The sequence below is a fragment of the Orcinus orca genome, chromosome 11 (genome assembly GCF_937001465.1).
Source record: "Orcinus orca chromosome 11, mOrcOrc1.1, whole genome shotgun sequence".
NCBI lineage: Eukaryota > Metazoa > Chordata > Mammalia > Artiodactyla > Delphinidae > Orcinus > Orcinus orca.
Window position 1 is genome coordinate 76,930,343 of NC_064569.1, and position 25,205 is coordinate 76,955,547.

The following is a 25,205-nucleotide window of genomic DNA, read 5'->3' on the forward strand; positions in this document are numbered from 1 at the left end:
GTACTGGTACAAGCATAGTGGGTGATACGGGGGTCTGGACTACTAGCTCATGTTGTTTACTCACGCCTTCTCGTCCTATTGGAGTTTGATTGTGAATGCATCATTTCCATATTATGATGAACTGCTGCCGGGTCCATCAACTTTATGACTGGGCATATCTGACAGAACTCAGCTCATGATGGGTACTTCCAGACACATGATAACTTGGTGCCCCATAGTCAAGCTTTCTGGCTCTACTAGGGCCCAGTACCATGCCAGGGGCTGTTTCTTGAAAGGAGTAAAGTCCTCTGCTGCATATGGCATCGCCTTGCTCTAAAATCCCAGGGGCCTATATTGTGATCTCCCACTGGGACTTGCTGTAAGTTCCACACTGACTGCTGCAGAGCCCAATGCTGTTCCAGGCTGCACAGAACTGTCACCCAGGATATGAGCCAGAGCAATATTCCTAGGTGTGGAATTCGCGCTTCCAGAACCCAAAGAGGCCCATCAGATATCGTGCTTCATTATAGTAGGTGACGCAAGATATAAAAATGTGTCTTTTACTCTGGAGGGGATGTCTCCACATGCCACTGACTACTGGACCTCTAAAAACCTTACAGAAGTGGCAGATCACTGAGTCTTCTTAAGGTTTATCTCTTACCCTCTGGATGCATGTATCTTACCAAGGCCTCTAGTATACAAGCCACCTCTTGCTCGTCCTACCCATCAGTGTATTATTGGTATAACACATCAATGTGACATTCTGCAGGATGTCCGGACAGTCCAGATCCCTTCATACTATATTAAAATAGAGGATAGAAGAGGTCACATAGTCCTTGGACAAAACTGGAAATAAATATCTCTTCCACATCAATGTAAACTACTTCTTATCCTTATTTCTGATTGGAATATAAAAGAATGCATTCACCAAATCAATGGCCACATACCATGTACCTGAGGTCTTATTAATCTGCTCTAGCAATGATAACATGTCCAACACATCTTGAATTGGGACTACTACTTGGCTAAGCTTGCTGTGGTACGCTACATTCACTGGGATCCAGAGTGGCACTAAACACCACCATCTCCTCTGGGACACAATATAAGTTTTCATTATCTTAGCTGGGCTGAGGAACAATTTTAAAGGCTTCCAGTTGGTCCTCCTTACTATGATAGCTCTTATCTAACAGCCTAATGACCCAATACTTCAACTGCTAAGTATGTCTATTGCAATTATATACTCAGGGACCAGGGGAATGACTGGCAGGTGAGTCTGCAGACCCAGTGAATTCTCTGTAGACCAGATTTTAGCTAGGACTCTATTAGCTGCTTGTGTAAGCCCCAGCTCTAACAGGGGGCCATGATGATATTTTGGGTCTCCAGTTACCAAAGTCTACTCAGAACCTAGCTCCAAAGCTCTTGAAATGACTGGGCATTGCCCTTTCCCCATTATAAATGCCTTAAGTAAATACCCTGGGTCCCTTTGGGGAATGACTGAAGGAATCATTACAATAGAGTATACTTTACACAATGCTGCAGAATCCTTCTCCTAGGGACACAGCCACTTCTTTAGTTAGTGGATTCCAGATCAGAAAACTGGCTCTAATTCAGGAACTGAGCAACAAACATATTGTGCCTTTTTATTGAGGTGACAGCCCTTAGCCTCCTGCACCTCCATTCTGTTTTGTTGGCTGTGCTAGGTTTCCATTGTGGCGCATGCACTCTTCATTGTGGGCTTCTCTAGTTGCAGTGCGTGGGCTTCTCTAGTTCTGGCATGTAGGCTGCAGAGTGCGCAGGCTCAGTAGTTGAGGTGCGCAATCTCTCTCTAGTTGTGGCATGCAGGCTCCAGAGCGCACAGGCTCAGTATTTGTGGCGTGTGGGCTCTCTAGTTGTGGCACACAGGCTCTAGAGCAGGGGTCCCCAACCCTGGGGTTAGGAACCAGGCTGCACAGCAGGACGTGAGTGGTGGGCAAGCGAGCGAAGCTTCACCTGTATTTACAGCCGCTCCCCATCGCACACATTACTGCCTGAGCTGCGCCTCCTGTCAGATCAGCAGCAGCATTATATTCTCATAGGAGCACGAACCCTACTGTGAACTGCGCATGTGAGGGATCTAGGTTGGGTGCTCCTTATGAGAATCTAATGCCTGATGATCTGAGGTGGAGCTGAGGCAGTGATGTTAGCACTGGGGAGTGGCTGTAAATATAGATTATCATTAGCAGAGAGGTTTGACTGCACAGAGACCATAATAAATCAACTGCTTGCAGACTCATATCAAAACCCTAACAGTGAGTGGCAAGTGCAAACAAGCTCAGGGCTCCCACTGATTCTGCATTATGGTAAGTTGTATAATTATTTCATTATATATTACAATGTAATAATAATAGAAATAAAGTACACAATAAATGTAATGCGCTAGAATCATCCCCAAACCATCCCCCCCGACCCCTGATCCATGGAAAAATTGTCTTCCACAAAACTGGTCCCTGGTGCCAAAAAGGTTGGGGACTGCTGCTCTAGAGCATGCGGGCTCAGTAGTTGAGGCACACGGGCTCTCTAGTTGTGGCATGTGGGCTCTCTAGTTGTGGTGCAGGCTCTCTAGTTGCCCCCCAGCATGTGGGATATTAGTTCTCTGACCAGGGATCAAACCCACGTCCCCTGCATTGGAAGGCGGATTCTCAACCACTGGACCACCAGGGAAGTCCCTCCTGCACCTCCATTCTTGCTTTCTTCTGGCCGAAGAGGACAATTTAAGCATCATAATGAATTATGACTGAAGTGAATTAAAAATATCAAATACATTAAAATCCATAAGTACATAATGATATTCAAAAGTAAAAATTGAGTATAAATTCATTTGAGGACTAGTTTATAAAGTAAAGGAGTTAAATTGAGCACCTATATTCCCCTTCCTGTCCAAATTGTATTTCCTATACAAATATTTGAAGAGAAAGTTTTAATTTCAAGTAATAAATACAGAAAAAATTATAAAAGTTAGAATATTACCATTTTGCATCTCTTAGGGAAATAATGAACAGAGGCCATGATCAAGTGGCTGCTAAGACCATTAGGTAAAAGGCTGCTGGTAAACACTGATACAGAAGAGCTCATGCTGTCAGCATTTGAACCCACTAATCAACCTTTACATCAGAAAAACAGCCAGATATTGATGCGCTTTCTGGTGTGATACAATGAGCAGGGCATAGCACCACCTGTGAAATACCCCTGACAAAAAAATCAAACTTGACTATGATCAAGCCTCTAGATCTAACAGCTAGATTACAGTAAATACAGAGGTAGAGGGAACATGACAAAGCAACAACATAGGGACACAATCAGCAAAATCCTGAACGTGGGAAACTCTGTGACAAATGATCCAGTTTCTTTAACAAATAAATGGCAGGAAATAAAAAAAGAGAAAAATCATCAGATTAAGAGCGTTTTAAGAGACATATCAACCTAGGGCAGTGTTTGAACTGACTCAAACGAATCAAGTATAAAAAGACACATGAAAATCTGAGAAAATGTAAAACTCTCAATATTTGCTGATATTCAGGAATTATAACTTGTTAGCTGACATAGTGGTATGTGATTATGGGTTTTTTAAGTAAAATATTTGTGAATGAAATAATATATCTGAGTGTTATCTGGGCTTTGCCTTCAATGATCTGAGAAGGTGGGGAATGTTATGTAGGTCAGTGGTTCTCAAACTTTAGTGGAGCTACAAATCAGCTGGAGAGATTGTTAAAACACAAATTCCTGGGCCCTACCGCAGAGATTCTGGTTCAGTGGTCTGAGGTAATGCTAATGAATTTGATAAAAACGATTGGCCATTTATAACTGATCACAGTTGAAGCTGGGTTCTGATAAGTACGTAGTTCATTATACTTCAATATGATTCTGAACCCAATTTCAGTTGTGTGTATGGTGAGTGGGGGAAGGAGTTCCCACAGCACCGAGCAATTCTCCAGACATTAGCTGGGTGGCCTACAATTCAACTCAATTCTGACACAGCCTACCCAGAGACAGCATCAGATTCCACAGGTTAAGGGCTCAGTTCCACAGCCTGAGCAAACGCCCTTCCTTCAGAGGCCAATCACAAGCCCAGGTTACCACCTGTACTCTGACTGACTGGCTATAGATTGGAGGTTCCCGTGACCCCTTCATCAGATTAGATTAATTTGCTAGAGAGGCTCACAGAGCTCACAGAAACATTTTACTTACTAGATTACTTACTAGATTACCGGTTTATTATAAAAGGAGGTAGCTTAAGAACAGCCAGATAGAAGAGATGCATGGGGCAAGGTTTGAGGAAAGGTCACAGAAATTCCATGCCCTCTCAGAGTGCACCACTCTCCCCAAATTTCTCTGTGTTCACCAACCCAGAATCTCTCTGAACCCCATCCTTTTGGGTTTTTATGGAGGCTGCATCACATAGGCGCGACTAATCATTGGCCATTGGCAACAGGTTCAACCTCCAGCCCCTCTGTCCTACTCGGAGGTAGGGGGAGGGGCAGGACTGAAAGTTCCAACCCTCTAATCACCTGTAGCTCCTCTGGTGACCAGCCCCCATCCGTAGGTACTTTCCCAAAGTTGCCTCATTAACATAACAAAAGACAGCTTTGCTGATCTCTTAAGAAATTCCAAGGGGTTTAGGAGTTCTATGCCAGAAATGGGATGAAGACCAAATATGTTTCTTGTTGTAAATCACAATATCACAATTCTATTCTCTCTACTTCAGCATGTTTGAAATTTTTATAATAAAAATTTTTTATAAAATGCATACGCCAACACCTGACAACTTCATTATACCTGCCAATTCCTTCCCAAGGACTTACATATTTTAATACGATATTTATTATAAATTAACCTCATTTTATTTATCCTTTATAATACAGGTAGGGCATTAAATTGATTTTTTTTTAATGATGTACGTAGGCAGATTGCACTATATATGTGTTTCATTTGCAGACGGTTAAAAATATTTATTATAAAATGGGAATATTGAGTCCAATAAGGGTGACAGCTGCTAATCTAAGACAGTCTGTGGAGACATGAAGGCTATGGAGAAGAGCAAGCCTTGGCAGCTGAATGGGCAGCTTCAGTGGTAACCAAAGCAGATACCTCACCAGACCTGCCAGGATTTCTACTTTCCTAAAAAAGAGGCTTAACAATTCAAAGTATCTTGAGTTCTCCCAGGACATTTTCTTGTTCACCATTTGGGATTTCCTAACTATTCAAGATGGGAAAATCATTCTGAAGACAAATTGATTTTTCTCCAAAGAGCAGCAGGCTAGTTATTAACACTCCAGAAACTTGTCAGAGAGCTTCATTTTCAATAGACGACTACCCAGCACCCAGACAAGAAAGAGCTGAGAACTGTTTGGGACAGATAGTCAAAGGCAGTGCCTGCACTTTGGAATCATCAAGGGAACTTAAAAAAAATACTTATATCTGGGTCTCACCCTTGTGACTTAATTGATCAAGAGTAACTAGGCATTGGAAATTTTAAGTTACTCAGGTGATTCTAACATGCGACCAAGACTGAGAACCACTGCTAGAAGACTGAAGCAGTGGTTCTCAAAATTTAGAGGGAATCCAAATCACCTGGAGGGGGTATTTTTGAACAAGTTCCCAGGTGATACTGAGGCTGCTGGTTTGGAGACCACATTTTGAGAACATAAAGCACTCTGCTGCACACCCTAAGGACAATGGCTGTCTCAAGGAAAAGCACTTGTGCAGTTGAGTGCTGAACTTGACACTTTTTTATAGAACACCATTTTTATTTGAAAGAATGCTGACAAAAGTTGTACAGACTTGGGTATTTGGGAGACATTTTCTCAAAAAGTGTGCCAGTCACTTCAAGGAAAATAAGTGATGCTATTTGATGCCAATGACAAAATTCGAACTTGCAAGTGGAAACTAGAAATTTGGAAAACTTGCATCCACCATCGTGCACTTGACTACATACCAGTACTTGAAAGATTTCTGTGGTGAGGTTGGTAGTGAGATTAGTGAATGTGATTTTTTTTTGATATTATATAATGAAATGTGTCAATATTTGGAAAATCTGCATAACTCAGTGAAGCAGTATTTTCCAAACGAACGGTGCATAATGTTACCAAATCATGTATGGGTGACAGAGTCATTCAAAGAACAAGTTAGACGAACTGATTTTAATGTCACAGAATATGATATAGTTTTAGATTCCACATTGCAACTAACCTTTAAAAACTAGTACCTGTGGAGGTCTGGTATAGTACAAAGAATATCCACAGTTATCTGAAAAGGCCACTAAAATAGGGCCCCTTTTCCAACTACATTTCTGTGTGGGGCCAGATTTTCTTCATATACTTAACCCTCTGGGGGCAGAAAACGTTTCCCTTTGTCCATTCTACCTTCTTTGGCTGGCCTAATATTAAACTGACGTAAGACTGATTAGCAGGAGAAAACTTTAATTTTGTACGTACGGGAGCCCACATAGACCTGAGAGACTCTTCGGCTGTCAGGTAATTGATGCTTATATACCATCCTGAGCTAAGGAGAAGAGGATAGGGGTGTGAGGTCTCAAAGGGAAGGAAGATAATTCACAGGAAGACAAGAAGAGCAGATCTATGGTGAACAAATGTTTGCCATGCCATGCAGATAAGTCTTTAGGATATAAAAAGTTATTTTTGGTAACAGTGCTCTTCTTGGTACAAGTTCCCTATCTGAATGGTTTTAGGCAGTTCAAGGGGAGGTAAAAAGCTCTTCCCGAGTCCACTGGGCCTTGACTGTCTTCAGTTCTTAATAATTGACATGCTTGCCCTGTACCCCCAAAAACCAAAAGCAGAATATCACAACAGACTGAATGCAGAATCAGATATGAGAAACCAGTTGTCTTCTATTAAACCAGACATTAAAGAGATTTGAAAAAAATTTGTGAAATATCACTCTTCTCACTTTTTTTTGTTTTGGCAAATGTTTAATCTTCATAAAGTTTTCTTTAGGTTACATGCAGTAACTTACTGTTATTTTAAAGTAAATTAATAGGGAATTCCCAGGTGGTCCAACGGTTAGGACTCTGTGCTCTTGCTGCCAGGACCCGGGGTTCAATCCCTGGTCAGGGAACTAAAATCTCATAAGCTGTATGGTGTGGCCAGAAATAAATTAATTAATTAATATTTTTGTAAATTCTGTTTTAATTTCTAATAATGTAAATATTGCCAGATATAGGCCATATAAACATAAGCTCATTGAAGTCCTCAATAACTTTTAAAAGCATAAGGGAGTCCTAAGACCAAAAAATGGAAATGCTGTTCTAGAGTTACAGGAGTATTCTATTTCTTGAAATTGCAGCTACATAGATATTTGTTTTACAGTTATTTCTTAAAATATGTATACAAATTTTATGTACTTTTGTGAATGTTGTATTTCACAATTTTTTTTTTTTTTAGTTGCAAGTAAGGAATTTGCCTCTTAGTTTACTAGAAAAAGCAGGGTTTTGGAAGTAAAAGATTTATGATTCAAGTTCTCTATCTGTGTTAACCTGTTGTATGGTTTGGGGACCAAGAAGAAAAAATAGAATGCTGTAACACCACCTTCTGTAAAGCATGAAAGTGCTTTATGAACGATAAAGTGGTATGCAAATATTGGCTACTATTATTATTGCAGAGTATCAACGTATATATCAGTTTAAAAGTTTCTCTCTTCTAATCAACCTGCCTGTGGCCTTGAAGCAGACTTTTGAGAATTCCTTAAACCATCATGTTTTCCATTTTTATTTGACTTCCAAACTACTTGGAGTTAAATTTTTTGCACAGTGTTAACAACGCTATTGTATGTTTGTTACGGATTACTTCTCCTCCAAATAGTATTTAATCTTCTTGATTTACCTTTTTAAAACTGCCTAACTTATATGTATCTTAATATTGTCGAAGACCTCAAATACTTTATGGAAAAAAGAGGAAGAGAGTAAATCTTATATAAATTATAAAGGATACTGACAGTATGAGAGAGGAGATGGCCCTCACATGTCCTGTTTCCAAAGGTTGTGAGGCAACATTTGTGGCAGTCTCGTTTCCCTCTTTCTGTAGCACATCACCCTCACATAAATAAATAAAGCACAGGACTTTCATTTCCAGGCAGTTGTCATAGCAACTTTTGACTATCCACAGCAGAAGGAATTCTCATATCTTAAGCCCTGATTCCAGCAGAGCTAAGACACAAAGACTAAAAGGAACATTAAAGAATGATTGCAAGATGTAATGAAACTGGATATCTGTTATTCAGAACTTTTCCACTAAATGTATGTACTTTTTCCCCCCTGACATATATTCCCCCTTATAGGTTTCAGAACTCAACAGCAATAAATGGAATAGCTACCATTTATCACTCATTACATGCCAGATACATAGAACATTACATACGTTGCTTTTTTTTTAAATACTTCCAACAACACTATAAGTGTGGTACTATTTTTGTCCACATTTTACTTTATGAGGAAATTGAGTTAGATAGATAGATGAAGTAACTTACTCGAAGCCACACAAGTAAGTGTTCAGCCTTTCAGCCTTCAACAGAGTTGACCACTTCTTAAAACATTCTCAAGTTTTCTGGATTTCCTCCTGCTTTACTGACCAGACACTTTGCTAGCTCCTTTGTTTCTGCCTGATCTTTAAATGTTGGCTTGCCCACGACTTGGACCTGAGCACTCTTCTCTACCCAGATGATCTCTTCTAGTCCTGTAGCTTTAAATGCCTTGTATGTGTTGATAATTCCCAAATGTGTATCTCCCACCCCAGATATCAACATGCATTTCAGACTCATGTATGCAGCTGCCTGTTTGACACAGGTTTCTAATAGGTATTTCAAACAAAATAAATCTTAAACAGCTCCCGTCCTTCAGTCTTCCCTGCCTCAGCAAATGACAACATTGTCTATCCCAGACGCTCAAGCCAAAATCCCGGAGTCATCCTTGATTTCTGCCCTTTCCTCACACCCCACTGCTAATGTATAAACAAGTTATGTCAGATTTATACCCCAAATCTATCTTAAATCCACCTCTTTTCATCTCCATTGCCACCACTCTTGCCAGCTTTAAAGCCTTCAATGGCTTCCCATTGCTCTTGGAATATGATTTGAGCTCCTGACTATAGCCTAGAAGACCCTGCATGGTCTAGCCCCTCCTTCCTGCCCCAGTCTCCTATAGCTGTCCCCCACCATCACTCTTCTTTACTCACAATATCGTCCTTTCCTTCCCTCAAACACATCAAGTTCTTTTTGCCTCTGGGATTTTGTAGTATAAACAATATGAACTGTCTCAAACTTCTCTCAGCTCATCTTCCTAGCTGGCTCTTTTTCATCCTTCACGTTTTAGCTCAAATATCTTCTTTGGGATTACCTTATCTAAAATTGGCTTCCTGTCAGAGTTTTCAACCACCCACATCATTTTTATTAATAGCACTTACCAGTATCAGAAATCTTTACTATCTTCGCCCCTCTCATTTATGTAAGCTCCATGGGGTCCGGGACGCCTACTGTCTTTTTCACTTCTACATTCTCAAAGCTTAGGAGCATATAGGACGTGCTCAGTAAACACTCACTGATGGAGGAAAGGAAGGAAAAACAAAATTCAATGCCAGGTTCCCATCCCAGGATTGTTTTACTCTAAAACTGCTTTTAACTACCTCTCTATTTTTATTTATTCATTTATTATTTTTATTTCCTTTTTTAAACTGAGATATAATTGACATACAATATCATGTTACTTTGAGGCGTATATCATAGTGATTTGATATTTATATGCATTTCAAAATAGTCACCATGATAAGTCTAGTTACCAACTGTCACCATACAAAGTTGTTACAATATTATTGACTATATTCTCTATGCTGTACATTACATCCCCATGACTTATTTATTTTATACTTGCAAGTCTGTACCTCTTAATCCCTTCACCTATTTTGCCCTCCACCCCAAGCTCTGTTCTCTGTATCTGAGTCTGTGCCTGTTTCGTTTTTGCATTTATTCTGTTTTCTAGATTCCACATATAAATGAAATCATATAGTAATTGCCTTTGTCTGACTTATTTCACTCAGCATAATATCCTCTAAGTCCATTCATGTTGTTGTAAATGGCAAGATTTCTTTCTTTTTCATGGCTAATATTCCTCTAGATAGATAGATAGACAGATAGATAGATAGATAGATAGATAGATAGATATAGATAGATAAGTATCTCACATCTTCTTTATCCATTCATCTATTGATGGAAACTTAGGTTGCTTCCATATCTTAGCTATTGTAAATAGAGCTGCAATGAACATAGCGATGCCTGTATCTATTCAACTTAGTGTTTTCGTTTTCTTCAGATAAATACCCAAAAGTGGAATTGCTGGATCATATGGTAATGCTAATTTTAATTTTTTGAGGAACCTCCAAAATATTTTCCATAGTGGTCATACCAATTTATATTCCCATCAACAGTGCATGACGGTTCCCTTTTCTCCACATCCTTAACAACAGTTATTTGTGGTCATTTTGATATTTGCCATTCTGACATGTGTGAGGTGATATCTTATTGTGAGTTCTATTTCCCTGATAATTAGTGATGTTGAGCATCTTTTCATGTGTCTGTTGGCCATTTGTATGTCTTTTTTGGAAAAATGTCTTTTCAGGTCCTCTGCCAATTTTTTATTCAAGTTGTTTGTCTTCTTGATATTAAGTTGTATAAGTTCTTTATATATTTCGGATATTAACCCCTTATCAGATATATAATTTACTAACATCTCCCATCCAGTAGGCTGTCTTTTCGTTTTACTGATAATTTCCCTCACTGTGCAAAAAGCTTTTTAGTTTGATATATTTAGTCCCATTTGTTTAGTTTTGCTTTTGTTTCCCTTGCCTGAGGAGACAGGCCCAAAAATATATCACTAAGACTGATGCTAAAGAGTGTACTGCCCATGTTTTCTTCTAGGAGTTTTATGGTTTCAGTCTTACATTCAAGTCTTTAACCCTTTTTTTTTTTTTTTTTTTTTTTTTTTTGCAGTACGTGGACCTCTCACTGTTGTGGCCTCTCCCGTTGCGGAGCACAGGCTCTGGACACGCAGGCTCAGCAGCCATGGCTCACAGGCCTAGCCGCTCCGTGGCATGTGGGATCTTCCCAGACCGGGGCACAAACCCGTGTCCCCTGCATCGGGAAGCGGACTCTCAACCACTGTGCCACCAGGGAAGCCCTTTAATCCATTTTTAAATTTATTTTTGTATATGGTGTAAGACAGTGGTCCAGTTTCACGCATTTGCATGTGGCTGTCCAGTTTTCCCAACACCATTTATTAAAAAAACTCTCATTTTTCCACTGTATATTCTTGCCTCCTTTGTAATAGATTAATTGACCCTATATGCGTGGGTTAATTTCTGAGGTCTTTATTCTATTTCATTGATCTATGTGTCTGTTTTCATGCCAGTTCCAAACTGTTTTGATTACTGTAATTTTGAAGTATAGTCTGAAATCAAGGAGTGTAACACCTCCAGCTTTTTTCATTTTTCTCAAGATTGTTTTAGCTATTCAGGGTCTTTTGTAGTTCCATACAAATTTTAGGATTGTTTGTTCTACTTCTGTGAAAAATGCCATGGTATTTTGATAGGGATTGCAGTGAACTTTTAGACTGCTTTTAGATAGCTTGACAATATTAATTCTTTCAATCCACAAGTGTGATATATATTTCCATTTATTTGTGTCATATTCAATTTCTTTCACCAATGTCTTAGAGTTTTCAGAGTGCAGGTCTTTCACCTTCTTGGTTAAATTTATTCCTAAGTATTTTTTTTTGATGCAATTGTAAATGGGATTGTTTTCTCAATTTCTCTTTCTGATAGCTCACTATTAGTGTGTAGAAACACAATGGATTTCTGTATATTAATGTTGTATCCTACAACTTTGCTGAATTCATTTATTAGTTCTAACAGTTTTTTTGTGGAGTCTTTATATATATTACCATGTTATCTACAAATATTGACTGTTTTACTTCTTCCTTTCCAATCTGAATTCCTTTTACTTCTTTTTCTTGCTTAATTGCTGTGGCTAGGACTTCCAATACTATGTGGAATAAAAGTGGTCATAGTGGGCATCCTTGTCTTGTTCCTGATCTTAGAGGAAAAGCTTTCAGCTTTTCACTGTTGAGTATGATGTTAGCCGTGGGTATGTCATTTGTGGCTCTCATTATGTTGAGGTACATTCCCTCTATACCCTCTTTGTTGAGAATTTTTATCATAAATCGCTGTTGAATTTTGTCAAATGTATTCTCTGCATCTATTGAGATGATCATATGATTTTTATTCTTTGTTTTGTTAATGTAGGATATCATGTTGATTGATTTACAGATGTTGAACCATCCTTGCATCCCTGGAATAAATCCCACTTGATCATGGTGTATGATCCTTTTAATGAATTGTTGAATTCAGTTTGCTAATATTTCATTGAGGATTTTCCTTCCTATTTTAGCTTTTCAAGATGATTTCCAGTTATATTATTTTGCTCTAACTCAAGACTAATGCCTGGGGGCTTCCCTGGTGGCACAGTGGTTAAGAATCTGCCTGCCAATGCAGGGGACACGGGTTTGAGCCCTGGTCCGGGAAGATCCCACATGCCACAGAGCAACTAAGCCCATGCGCCACAGCTACTGAGCTCGTGCTCTAGAGCCCATGAGCCACAACTACTGAGCCCATGCACCACAACTACTGAAACCCACATGCCTAGAGCCCGTGCTCCGTAACAAGAGAAGCCACCGCAATGAGAAGCCCATGCACCACAACAAAGCGTAGAAAGCCTGCGTGCAGCAACGAGGACCCAACGCAACCCAACAATAAATAGATAGATAGATAAATAAATAAATAAATAGATAGATCGATAAATAAATAATGCCTGAATCCCCCAAGACCCTAAGTTTGAGATGAGAGTGAAAGAAGATGGGCTGTGACAGAATGGAATTGGAAGAGCTCCCAAACAACTGCAAACCTACCTTATCCTACTATAAATTCTTTTAGCTTTGTGGGGGAGGAAAAAAAGATAGAGGACACTATGGCACAGTTTTTAATCCCTCAGAAATGAGGGTTGAATTCCTTGAAACAAGAAAACATAGTCCGCATCACATCCTTCCCCACCAAATTCCCAAGGTGTTTAGGAAGTTGTTTATAAGCAAAGAACATTATTCCAAAATGTTAACTTTGGGGATAGAATTGACAATTATACCAGATTACTGCCTCTCATTTTCATTCATTTATTATTGACACCAAAATTATATCTAAATAACCCTTGAGGAAGAAAGACAGAAGGAAGGCACAGGATATCAAAACCTGAAGCATTAGGAGGCTAAGGACAGCCTGAGGAAATTACTGGATGTAGGGGAGGAAAAGTATCCTTTTCCTCTACGCTACCAAGTTCTAGGCTGGGGACTCTGTAACAAAAGACAAGTTAACAAGAGAAAAGCATACAAATTCAGTTAATATAAGTTTTACACAGCATGGGAGGCTTCATAAGGAAGTGAAGACCTGACCTAGTGGTTAAACCTGAGTATTTTTATGGTAGGTTTGATGAAGTGTGGAAAGTCATGAAAAAATGTGATAGGACAAAGTGTGTCTGCAAAGCATAGTAAACTGGTGGTGACTTAGCAAGACCTGTTCATTCAGATTCTTCTCTGTGTCCTTTGTCTTCAGAGATAAGGATGCTCCTTTTCTCCAAGTTTAGGGAGGGCACCTCTCATATGAGGGGTTTATGACCTGCTTCAGTGGAAGGTCAGAAAATTCTTCCTGCACAGGCCATTTCTCAAATTCCTTCAACTTACAATAGTCAACATGCTAAGGTACCATATTTTATGTTAGGGTGTCCTCAACCGTGTCATGGATGTTTCTCACAGCTGATCCCCCTGCACTAACTCAAAATTGGTTGTAAAGTCCAGCCAGTTCCTAGGGAAAGGAATAGGGAAAATGATTCAAGGATATTCTTCCACGCAGAATATAATTTTAATTTATACAAGTTTCCAAAAAATCTAAATCTCAAATATCTCACTCTACTTCTGGCATCAAAAAGAAGCATGCCAAGGCCTGAGAGAGATAAATTATTATAATTTGCATGTTAGCTGGCTTTCAATAACCTTGGCTCCTGAGCCTTTTAAATGTCAAGGGTTTTAGCATTAAAACACTTAGCTTTCAACACTTTAGAAGCTCTCAGTGCTAATGTTTTTGTTTTGTATTTTAACTAACAGTTCTCTGGCTGAAGTCGTTCATCTTCAAAACACTTAAATTCCTAATACATAAAAAACTTGCAGGCAGTTTGAAGAGTTTGGGCCATAGTGATAGACTGAAAATGAAATTTGCTCTTGACCTTGATATTGACTTTGCTGTGACTGTACAAAAATCATTTATCTTCCTGAAGTTTCAGTTTTTTAATTATTAAACATTAAAAACTATAGGGATGTTATTTTGAGATCATTGGAGAAAATGGACGAGTCTAGGTTATTTGTAGGTATACTCATATCTAATCCAATTATGTAAATGCTATTTTAAAATATCTTTCTAATTCTGTACTATATAAGTTTCATACAATGAAAACAAAATTTAATTTGATAGTTTGTCAAAATCTAATATCTCCAGTTTCCTTTCAATTAGGGTGAAAGAGCCATGCTAAAATTGAAATAATAGAACCTCCAGACTTAATTTTGTCTTTTCTTGTGCTGCACAGAACCATACCTCTTTACTCTGTCTGAAAAGTTTTCATTAGTCAAGGCTCCACTCTCACACCCCTGACCTTGGATCTACAAACACCACAATTTTATATGAAAAGACATTTTATGTAAGAAAAAATACAAACATCAAAAAACATGAAAATTTTTGTAAACAAAGAATGCAAACTAAAATTAGATAATTTTTTCACCTAGCCATCTGGCAAATATTAAAATTAAAATTGGAAAATATTAAAACATAGTTTTCATTATGGGCTAAGGTGTAAGGAAACAAGATTTTCGTAGAATGCTAGTGGGTGTATATATTGTTAAGTCCTTTTTGAGGAGCAATTTGGTAATACCTATCACAAGTTTCTAATTGTACTTTGATCAGCATGGTAGTAGACAAAGATACAAAAATAAATATCAAGTGTCAGTGGGAATGTAAAGTCATTGGAACACTTTTACACTGCTGGTGGGAATGTAAGCTGGCACGTCCGCTTCTGAAAACAGTCTGATGTTATCTGATGAGGCTGAAGATGTGCATATCTCATGACCCAGCAGTTCCACTCCTGGGCATGTAGTCAAGAGAAACTCTTGTTCATATCCACACTGTTTGTAAGACCAAGAAAACAGAAACAATCCCCACTGTCAACCAACAGTGCAATAAATAAATAAACACAGCAGTGAAAATGGATGCTCTCAAGAACACTGTTGTGAGGAAATAGTAAGTCACAGAATAATGTATACAGGATGATTCCATTTGTATAAAACTCAAAAACATGCAAAAACTAATTCATATGTAGTTTAGAGAAACAAATATATGTGGTAAAACTAAAAACAAGGTAATGATGAGCATAAATTCAGGATAGTGGTTACCTCTGAGGGAGAGGAAGGAGCACAAGTTGGAGAGAGGCACACAAGAGACTCTAAAGGTAACAAAAATATTGAGTTTTCTCCCTTAAACTTGATGATGAGTTATGGGTGTTTGGTGAGAAATATGCTTCTTTTTACTTCATAAATATTTTTTTATCTAGTCAATGGCTAATAAAAACAATTTAAAAATTTAAACTAATTGTTAGTCAACATGAATACGATGATTTTGTTGATATAAAACTCTATACTTATTAGGTATATAAACTGCATAAAAGGTGTCTGCAAGGGCATACTCCAATGTTATAATCACCATTATCACCTAGTGATTGAATTTGGGCTAATTTTGCTCTCTTTTTTTTTTTTTTTTTTTTTTTTGCGGTACGCGGGCCTCTCACTGTTGTGGCCTCTCCCGTTGCAGAGCACAGGCTCCTGACGCACAGGCTCAGCGGCCATGGCTCACGGGCCCAACCGCTCCGCGGCATGTGGGATCTTCCTGGACCGGGGCACGAACCCGTGTCCCCTGCATCGGCAGGCGGGCTCTCAACCACTGCGCCACCAGGGAAGCCCTAATTTTGCTCTCTTTGTTTTACTTTACTATGTTGTTTGTTTTGTTTTATAAAGGACATGCATTCTTTTTTTTTTTTTTTTTTTTTCCTTCCTTTTTTGCGGTACGTGGGCCTCTCACTGTTGTGGCCTCTCCCGTTGCGGAGCACAGGCTCTGGACGCGCAGGCTCAGCGGCCATGGCTCATGGGCCCAGCCGCTCCGCAGTATGTGGGATCCTCCCGGACCGGGGCACGAACCCGTGTCCCCTGCATCAGCAGGCGGACTCTCAACCACTGTGCCACCAGGGAAGGCCCATTCATTTTTATAAAGACAAAAAAGCTACTTTTTCAAAAAAGATAAAACTATTAGGGTGTTCGTCACAGTATTATATATCAATATATTATATACTGAGAAGTAAAGAATTAACGTTATCCAAAGAGAGGTCTGGTCTTTGCTCTCAGCTTCTGTGAGGTAACCTCTAAGCCCTTGGAATGTCCTGCCTGGTAAGAGTGCCTTTGCTTATCTGGGGCCTTTGGGCTACACCAGATTGTCAGTGCTAACAATGAATTGACGGTTGGGGCCTTGAGCCACATTGTATCAGCTTAAACCCTATAGGAGCTGGAGGCTAAGGTCAGCCATGTAGGTAGTAGACCATATCTCTGTGACCAAGCCCCAGTAAAAACTCTGGACATCAAGGCTCAAGTGAGCTTCCCTGGTGGGCAATGCTTATGGAGTATTGTCATGTACATTGTTTCTGAGAGGAGCTAGGGCTGCCCATGACTCCACTGGGAGAAGACAACTGGAAGCTTACTGCTTGGAACTCTCACGGACTCTGCCCCATGTGCCTCTTTCCATGGTTGATTTTAATCTGCACCCTTCCACCCTAACAAACTATAAGCATGAGGGTAACAGCTTTCACCTAGTTCTGTCAGTCCTTCCAGCAAATTATTGAACCTGAGAGTGGTCTTGGGGACCTCCAAACTTTCAGTTGGTATCAGAAGTGGCATTGGTCTTGAGGAGGCCCAAAATTTACACATATATATTATCAATTATAAGCAAAACAAACAAACCAACCCTGGAAGCCACCTAAATGTCTACCAACAGAAAATTAGTTAAATAAATTTTGGTATATTTATATCTTAGGACACTATTGTCATTAAAATCCTATAAAAGAGTGTTAAAATGATATATTAAGAAAACAAGCACTAAGACAATCATATTTCTTTTTTAGTAAAATGTGTGTGTGTGTTTGTGTGTATAATTCTGTGAGGGATGAATCAGACAGAGATTCTGCCTTAAATAGAGTCCAATAACAGAGATTTTTTAATAAGTGCACACATATTCACCCAAAATCCTCTCCTGAGTTCCCTGTGTCTATGAATAGCACTCCCTTCTTTAGTTAACTTCTCTCCCTCTTACACCAACCATGTGGTTCCAGCTACATTACCAAGTTCTTAATGGTCCCATCCTCCTGCTCTTAGCCCATTAGTCTAGAGTGGACCCCTAATCTAGGTTGGGCCTGTCATGGTACGCTACCCCACTGACCACAGTTGACTGGTTGGGGAATGAGTCAGCGAGAGCTCTACCACAGAACTTATAAAAAACAGTCGTAAAAAACTGAAGATAGGAAAAACCAGTTGTCCCTACATTGGAAATTTAGGAACTGCCAGTGGCAGTAAAGTTAGGAAAACAAACTGACAGAGAAAGTACAGCCAATTCTCAAAAAGACATATAGTAAAGAGAATTTTAGAGTCATGGTCATGTTTGAGACTAGATCCAGTTTTCCTAAGACCGAACTGCATTCCCTTCCCTTTTGCCTGTTTGTTATACAAGCCTTCAATTATCTGATCTTTCCCATTATCTTTCCAATCAGTTTCCCTATTGCTTAGGCTTCTTGAGATGGACTTATGTGCATTTAAGGGTATTAATTAATAAAAAATTGGCCAACTCAGAAACATGAAATATCTTTGACTTCTTTCTCTTATTTCCCACATATAAGCAATCACTAAGTTTTGTTTATATTCCCACATAATACCTCTACTATCTGGTCACTTCAGCCACTTCTCTCAATCTTCACTGCCATTGCCTTAGGCCAGGTCACCATCCCTCCTGCTCCCCTTCTCCCACTTTTTATTACAACAGCCTCCTAACTATCTCCTTATTCATTAATTCACTTATTCAGTAAATACGTATTGAGTGCCTAGTATATACCAAGCACTTTTTTAGGCGCTGAAGAGATAAGTAGTAAACAAAACAAAGCCCCTGTCTTCATGAGGGCTCTATACTCCTCATGTAGAGGATACAGTTAATTGATGAACAAATGTATAGTATAATATCTAATGGTGATAAGTGCTATGAAGAATCTATGCCCCAATATTGTAGTAATGGTCCCCAGTCATGCCTCCCAGTATCCACACCCTTGAGTATTTTCCTCCCACAATGACTCCGGCTCAACTATATGACATGTTTTAGCCAACATGACATCAGCAAATGAGGTGCAAACAAGATACTGAAAAGTACTTGTGTAGTGGACTTGCTTTCTCTGGCTTCTGAGAATTCTTCTGCTACCATATGAACAAGTATTATCCCAGCCATTTCAACTATTCCAGCTAAGATCCTATACATGTGAATGAGGCCATTGAGACCGTCTGGCCACAGCCAAACCAGCCCCAACCAGAAGAACTGCCCAACCAACCCACAGAATGTCAAAAAATAATAATGTTTGTTGTTTTAAGACACTAGGTTCGGGTATGGTTTGTTACACAGCAAAAGCTAACTAATAGAGCATTATAATGGAGCAGAGTGATGGGGAGCTGCTACTTAAATGGGGTAATCAGAGAAGTCCTCCTTGAAGAGATGACATTTGAACAGAGGACTGAATGAAGAGAGGAACTGAACCATCTGGCTATCTGAGGGAACAGCATTTCAGGTGGAGAGAACAGCATTCCAGGCAGAGGGAATAGCATGTGAATAGCTTTGAGGCAGGAGCAATGCTTGGCATGTTAGAAATAGTAGGTTTGTCAATTGAGTTTAGTGTCCAAGGGAAAAGAGCAATAAGAAATTAGAGGTGGTTGTGGGGCAGTCATATCTTGCTATTGCAAACAATGCTGAAGTTAATACATTTTTATAGATGTTTTACATAAGCGACATTATAGCTATAAGGTAAGTTCACATAATTAAATGGCTGTGTCAAAAGGTTTGTGCTTTGGTATTTTTCACAAGTGTTGCTAGATTGCCTTCCATTAAGGTTGTAACAAGTTACTATGCCACCAGCAATATGTTACTTGCAATTATCAGAGTATTATCTAACACATTGGTCTTTGCCAATCTGATAGGTGGAAAAATGGTTTTAATTTGCATGTTTCTTATGAATGAGACTGAGCAATTACTTTACACACTTCAGACCCATTTGTGGTTTTTTTCAATGAATTGCCTATTTATCTTATTTACCCATTTTTCTACTGGATTATCAATCTTTTTCTAGTCCTTCACATACTAGGAAAACGAGGCTGTGTCTGTGATGGAGTCACATTTTGAAAGAAATCTGGCTGCTGTAAGGGATAGACTGATGGGGCAGGCATGGCAGCTGGCAGACCTGTTAGGAGGTTACCCTAATGATCCAGGTAAAAGAAGATGGTGGCCAGGGTTAGAAATGTAGAGGTAGAGGTGGTGAGAAGTGGTCAGACTCAGGAGAATATTGTAATAATATCTAATGTTTATTGAAGGTTTACTTTGTATTAGGCACTGTGATAATGACCCTATAAGCATTTTCTCATTCTACTTTTCCAATAATTCTATGAGGGAGGTGCAATTTTCTTCCACTTACACAAGCAGGTTAAGTGGGTTTGACTCCAAAGCCCAAGTTCTTACCCACGATGCCATATTCTCCATAGCCTCCTACAGCCTGTAGTCCTGCAATCCATTCTCTCTGAGTCAAAGTGATCTTTCTGAAACGCAAGTGTGTTCTTGTTGCTCTCTTGCTTAAACACCCTAAGGTGGCTCCCCAAGCCTTAGGCATCCAGCATCTGCAGAGCTTTCAAGATTTAGCCCCAGTTAACTGTTGCTACGCCTCCTCACCGGGGCTCCTCCATCCCCTTACACAGAACTGCTCACAGTTTGGAGCCCAGGACACTGCGCTCCACCGTCAGACCCAGGCTGTGGCCTCCTCCATCAACAACATCCTTCCCAATCCCCAGACTTTCCCAGACTAAGTCGCACTGGCCCTTCAGTCTCAGCTTAGACATTGGCTCCTCTGGGAAACTGTGCAGGAAATACACTTCCTCAAAAAAAAATCCTGGGTTAGGTGGCCCTTGTATGTTTTACCAAAGGATCCTGTAGTCTCCCCTTCACTAGTATCCATAACTACTGTCCATAACTAGTGTCCATAATTTCCCCACAATTCCTCCCAACTAGACTATAAACAGAATGGAGACAGAAGCAATATTTACTTTTTTCTTAAATATTTCTATACAATGATTTTAAAAGGTAAAAAGACTTAGGTTTAGGTAAAACGATTTACATTGCTTACACATCAGAGTATAAAACGGTATTCCCTCACTATCTACGAGAGAATGATTCCAGGACACTCCCACCCCACCCCCGCCACTGCCCTGCCCTGCTTTACCAAAGTCTGAGGATGCTCAGGTCCCTTACCTAAAATGGCATAATATTTGCATATAACCTACACACATTTTCCTGCATACTTTACATCAACTCTAGATTGCTTATAATACCTAAATACAACGTACATGCTATGTACATGGTTGCCAGTGTGTGCCAAATTCAAGTCTTGCTCTTTGGAAATTTATGGAATTTTAAATATTTTCAATTCATGATTAGTTGACTCTTCAGATGGTATGAAAGATTCACTGCACAGTGAAAAGTCTCTTTCCCCTCCCCATCATCCCCCATTGACTTTGTTTTCTTCCTTTACAAGTAGCTATTATAGTTTCTGTTTACCCACCTGAAAAATGTTTATGCGTGATCCAAGACTAAATATATATGTGTATGTGTGCGTGTGTGTATTCATTTCTCCTGCAAACATTCCACACAAATGGTAGCATACTATACACATTTTTTCTGCACCTTTTTTTTACTTAGAATATATTGGGGACCTTTCTGCATCAATACATAAGGAGCTTCCTCTTCTGTGTGTGTGTATGTATGTGTGGGGAAGGCATGAACTACATTTTGTTCACTGTTACATTCCTCACTGCCTCAGCACAGGGTCTGGCACATGCTAGAGTTTTATATGACTGTTTTATTGACTTGAATTAAATTACAATATAGGAAGTTGATAATAGTAAGTGCCGAGGATATAAAAATGACTAATAAGCACACAAAAACATGCTCATCACCATTATTCAGCAGGGATACGCCTATTGAAAGCACAGTGAGATTTTACTACCCACCCACCAGAAAGGCTAAAATAAATAAAATGAAATATCTGGCAACAGCAGGTGTTGGCTAAGACATGTACAAATGGAGCTCTTCTACTGCTAGTGAGAATGTAAATAAACTGATACAGCCACTTTGGAAAACTGTTGATAATAACTCATAATAACTCATATGCATGAGTTATGACACAGCAACTCTATTCCTCCATATATGTCCATCAGAAATGCTACCTATATTGACCAAAAGACACATACAAGTAAGTATGCAATAATGGCTTACCCTTGCCCAAACAAAGGTTTGCTTCTTGAGCAGCTCCTAGGAGGTAACCTCTAAGCCCTTGGAAGGTCTTGACTGGGGGCTTTAGGATATTCCAGATCATCTATGCCAGGGGTCCTCAACCCCCCTGGTCCGCGGCCTGTTAGGAACCGAACCACACAGCAGGAGGTGAGAGGCAAGCGAGAGAAGATTCATCTGCTGCTCCCCATCGCTCACATTACCACCAGAACGATCCCCCCAACCCCCGTCCATGGAAAAATTGTCTTCCACGAAACTGGTCCCTGGTGCCAAAAAGTTGGGGACCACTGATCTATGCTAGCAATGTGATTTATGGTCAGGGCCTTGGGCCACATGGTATCAGATTGACCTCTGGAGGACTTGGAGATTAATGACACTCACGTGGGCAGTCACCATATCTACATGACCCCCAATAAAGTCTCTGGACACCAAGGCTGGGGTGAGCTTCCCTGGTTGGCAATAATCCACACATATTGCCACACATCACTGCTGGGAGAAGCAAGTGCTGTCACTGGGAGAGGACAACAGAAGCTCACACCTGAAACTCTCCTGGACTCGGCCCTATGAACCTTTTCCCATTGATGATTTTAGTTTGTATTCTTTCACTATAATAAACCATAACTGAGTATAATAGCTTTCTTTCTGAGATCTGTGAGTCCTTCTAGTGAATTATTGAACCAGATGGTGGTCTTGGGTACCTTCCCAATGGCCATGAGAATATTCACAGAAGCATCACTCATAAAAGACAACAACTGGAAACAACCCAAAAGAAAACAGTTCAATAAATTGTGGTATATTCATACAATGGAATGCTCTACAGCAAGAAAATAAACAAACTATAACTACATGCGACAGTATGGATGAACCTCTCAAACATAATATTGAGCAAAAGAAGCCACATAAAGGAGTATAAGTGTATCTTATTTATAGAAGGTCCAAAAATTAATCTATGGTGATAGAAGTCAGAATAAGGTTGCCTTTAGTATGGAGCAGAGAGAGAGAAAGCAAGCTCTCTAGTGTCTCTTCTTATAAAGGCACTAATCCCATTCAGGAGGACTCCATTCTCATGACCTAATCACTTCCCCAAGGCCCCACCTCCTAATACTGTCACGTTGCGGGTTAGGATTTCAAAACATGCATTGGCAGAGGGGGAGCCACATTTACTCCACAGCACAGGGAGAGGGCACAGGGTTGTTTCTGGGGCACAGGTAATGCTCTGATTTCTGATTGGGATGGTGGTTACAAGGATGCATTCACTTTGTAAAAGTTCATCAAGCTTGACACAGGATTTGTGCGCTTTTCTGTAAGTATATTATACCTCAACAAAAAGTTCACTCCCCTACACACCTATTATAATGCCAGTGAAAGAAAAAACGAAAGGGAGAGAGGGAGAGGGAGAGGGAAGGAGGGAAGAGAAGAAGGAAGCACACTGGCAAGGATGCAGAGTAACTAGAATTCATTGCTGGATGGGCATGCAAAACGGTACAGCCACTTTGGAGGACAGCTTGGCAGTTTCTTACAAAGTTAAACATGCATGTACCATGTAACCCAGCAATTCCGCTCCAAAGTGTCACCCAAGAGGAAGGAAAACTTACAGTCACACAAAAACTTGTATACAGGGACTTCCCTGGTGGGGCAGTGGTTAAGAATCCGCCTGCCAGTGCAGGGGACACGGGTTCGAGCCCTGGTCCAGGAAGATCCCACGTGCCGTGGAGCAACTAAGCCCGTGCGCCACAACTACTGAGCCTGCGCTCTAGAACACGCGAGCCACAACTACTGAAGCCCGCGTGCCTAGAGCCAGTGCTCTACGACAAGAGAAGCCACCGCAATGAGGAGCATGTGCACCGCAACGAAGAGCAGCCCCCACTCGCCACCAACTAGAGAAAGCCCGCGCACAGCAAGGAAGACCCAATGCAGCCAAAAATGAATAAATAAATAAATAAATTAGGGCTTTCCTGGTGGCGCAGTGGTTGGGAGTCCGCCTGCCGATGCAGGGGACACGGGTTCGTGCCCTGGTCCGGGAAGATCCCACATGGCGCGGAGCGGCGGCCGCTGAGCCTGCGCGTCCGGAGCCTGTGCTCCGCAACGCGAGAGGCCACAACAGTGAGAGGCCCGCGTACCGCAAAAAAAAAAATTAATTAATAATTAATTAAAAACAAAAAAACTTGTATACAAACGAGCAGCTTTACTCATTATCTTAAAAAAAACTGGAAGAACCCAAATGTTCTTCAACAGGTGAATGGATAAATGAACTGTGATGCATCCAATAAAGGGCTACTATTGTTGTACTCAGCGCTGAAAAGCAGTGAACTGCTGATCCGTGCGCCGACCTGGATGAATTTCATGTAAGTGAAAGAAGTCAGACTCAAAAGGCAACACATGGTATGATTCAATTTATGTGACAGACCAGGTTGCCTAGGTGTTGTGGAGGGGTTGACTGCAAAGGGGCACAACGGAATTCTTGGGGGTTGGATATGTTATATAACTTCATTATGGTCCTGGTGGTTATACCACTAAATGTGTTCGTCAAAACTCAGAAATGTACACTAAAAATTAGGGTGAGTTTTACCGTACAAAAAGTATACCTTGATAAGTCTGCCTAAAAGATACATAAAAATGTTCAAAGCTTACTTTAAAATGATAACAATAGGTGCCACAAGAGATGTAAGGATGAAGCACAGAATATGGAAATTTTATTTCCAAGTGAGAATCAGGAAGGCTTCATGGAAATGCGCATATTTAAGCTGGGCCCGCAATGTAAATAATATCTGGGCCATCACGATTTTGAAGAACTAATTTCCAACTTGAATTTATAGGAGAAAATATCAGAGAAGATCAGATTTATGCACCTTTGCCATTAGTACATCCCACAGCGGCACAAACCAACTAGAATCTGAGAGTCACTCAGCCCAACCTGTCATCACACAACAGTCACACTGCTTCTGCTTAAGAAATGGTTCAGGGGCTTAAAAAAGAAGAGTCCTTGGGTCTTCCAGGGAGTTCCAAACTTCCTCCACAATGTTTATCCCTTCAGAGTAAGAAGAAATGACCCATTAATAACAAAAGCTAACACTCACACAGCACTTACTATGCACTAGACCCTGTTCATCATTTTATATATATATATATAATATGTATAACATACTTAATATATATAAAGTATATGTATAAAATAAATATATAATATATAAACATTGACAAATATGCATATATATATGATACATGTATATATACAATATAAATATGTGTATATTTATATACAGATATAATTTTATGTTTAATATATAATTTATTAATATGGTTAATACATTAAAAGTATATAATAATAAATATGTAATATATAAATTTTTTAAAATTGAATTTTTTTTATATCGATATATGCATTTGTGTATATGTATATATTATGTATAATCAATC

General features: G+C 39.8%; 1 protein-coding gene across 1 annotated transcript in view; it reads right to left on the reverse strand.

The window, feature by feature from the left end:
* Window positions 1-1,916: 1,916 nt before the first annotated feature.
* The window catches only part of TMCC3 (transmembrane and coiled-coil domain family 3), a 153,627-nt gene continuing 130,338 nt past the window's right edge, over window positions 1,917-25,205 (reverse strand). Inside the window, exon 5 of the mRNA XM_049695039.1 lies at window positions 1,917-9,562. Within this exon, the coding sequence (XP_049550996.1) occupies window positions 9,560-9,562 (3 nt within the window). The 3' untranslated portion in view covers window positions 1,917-9,559. The remainder of the gene's footprint in view (window positions 9,563-25,205) is intronic.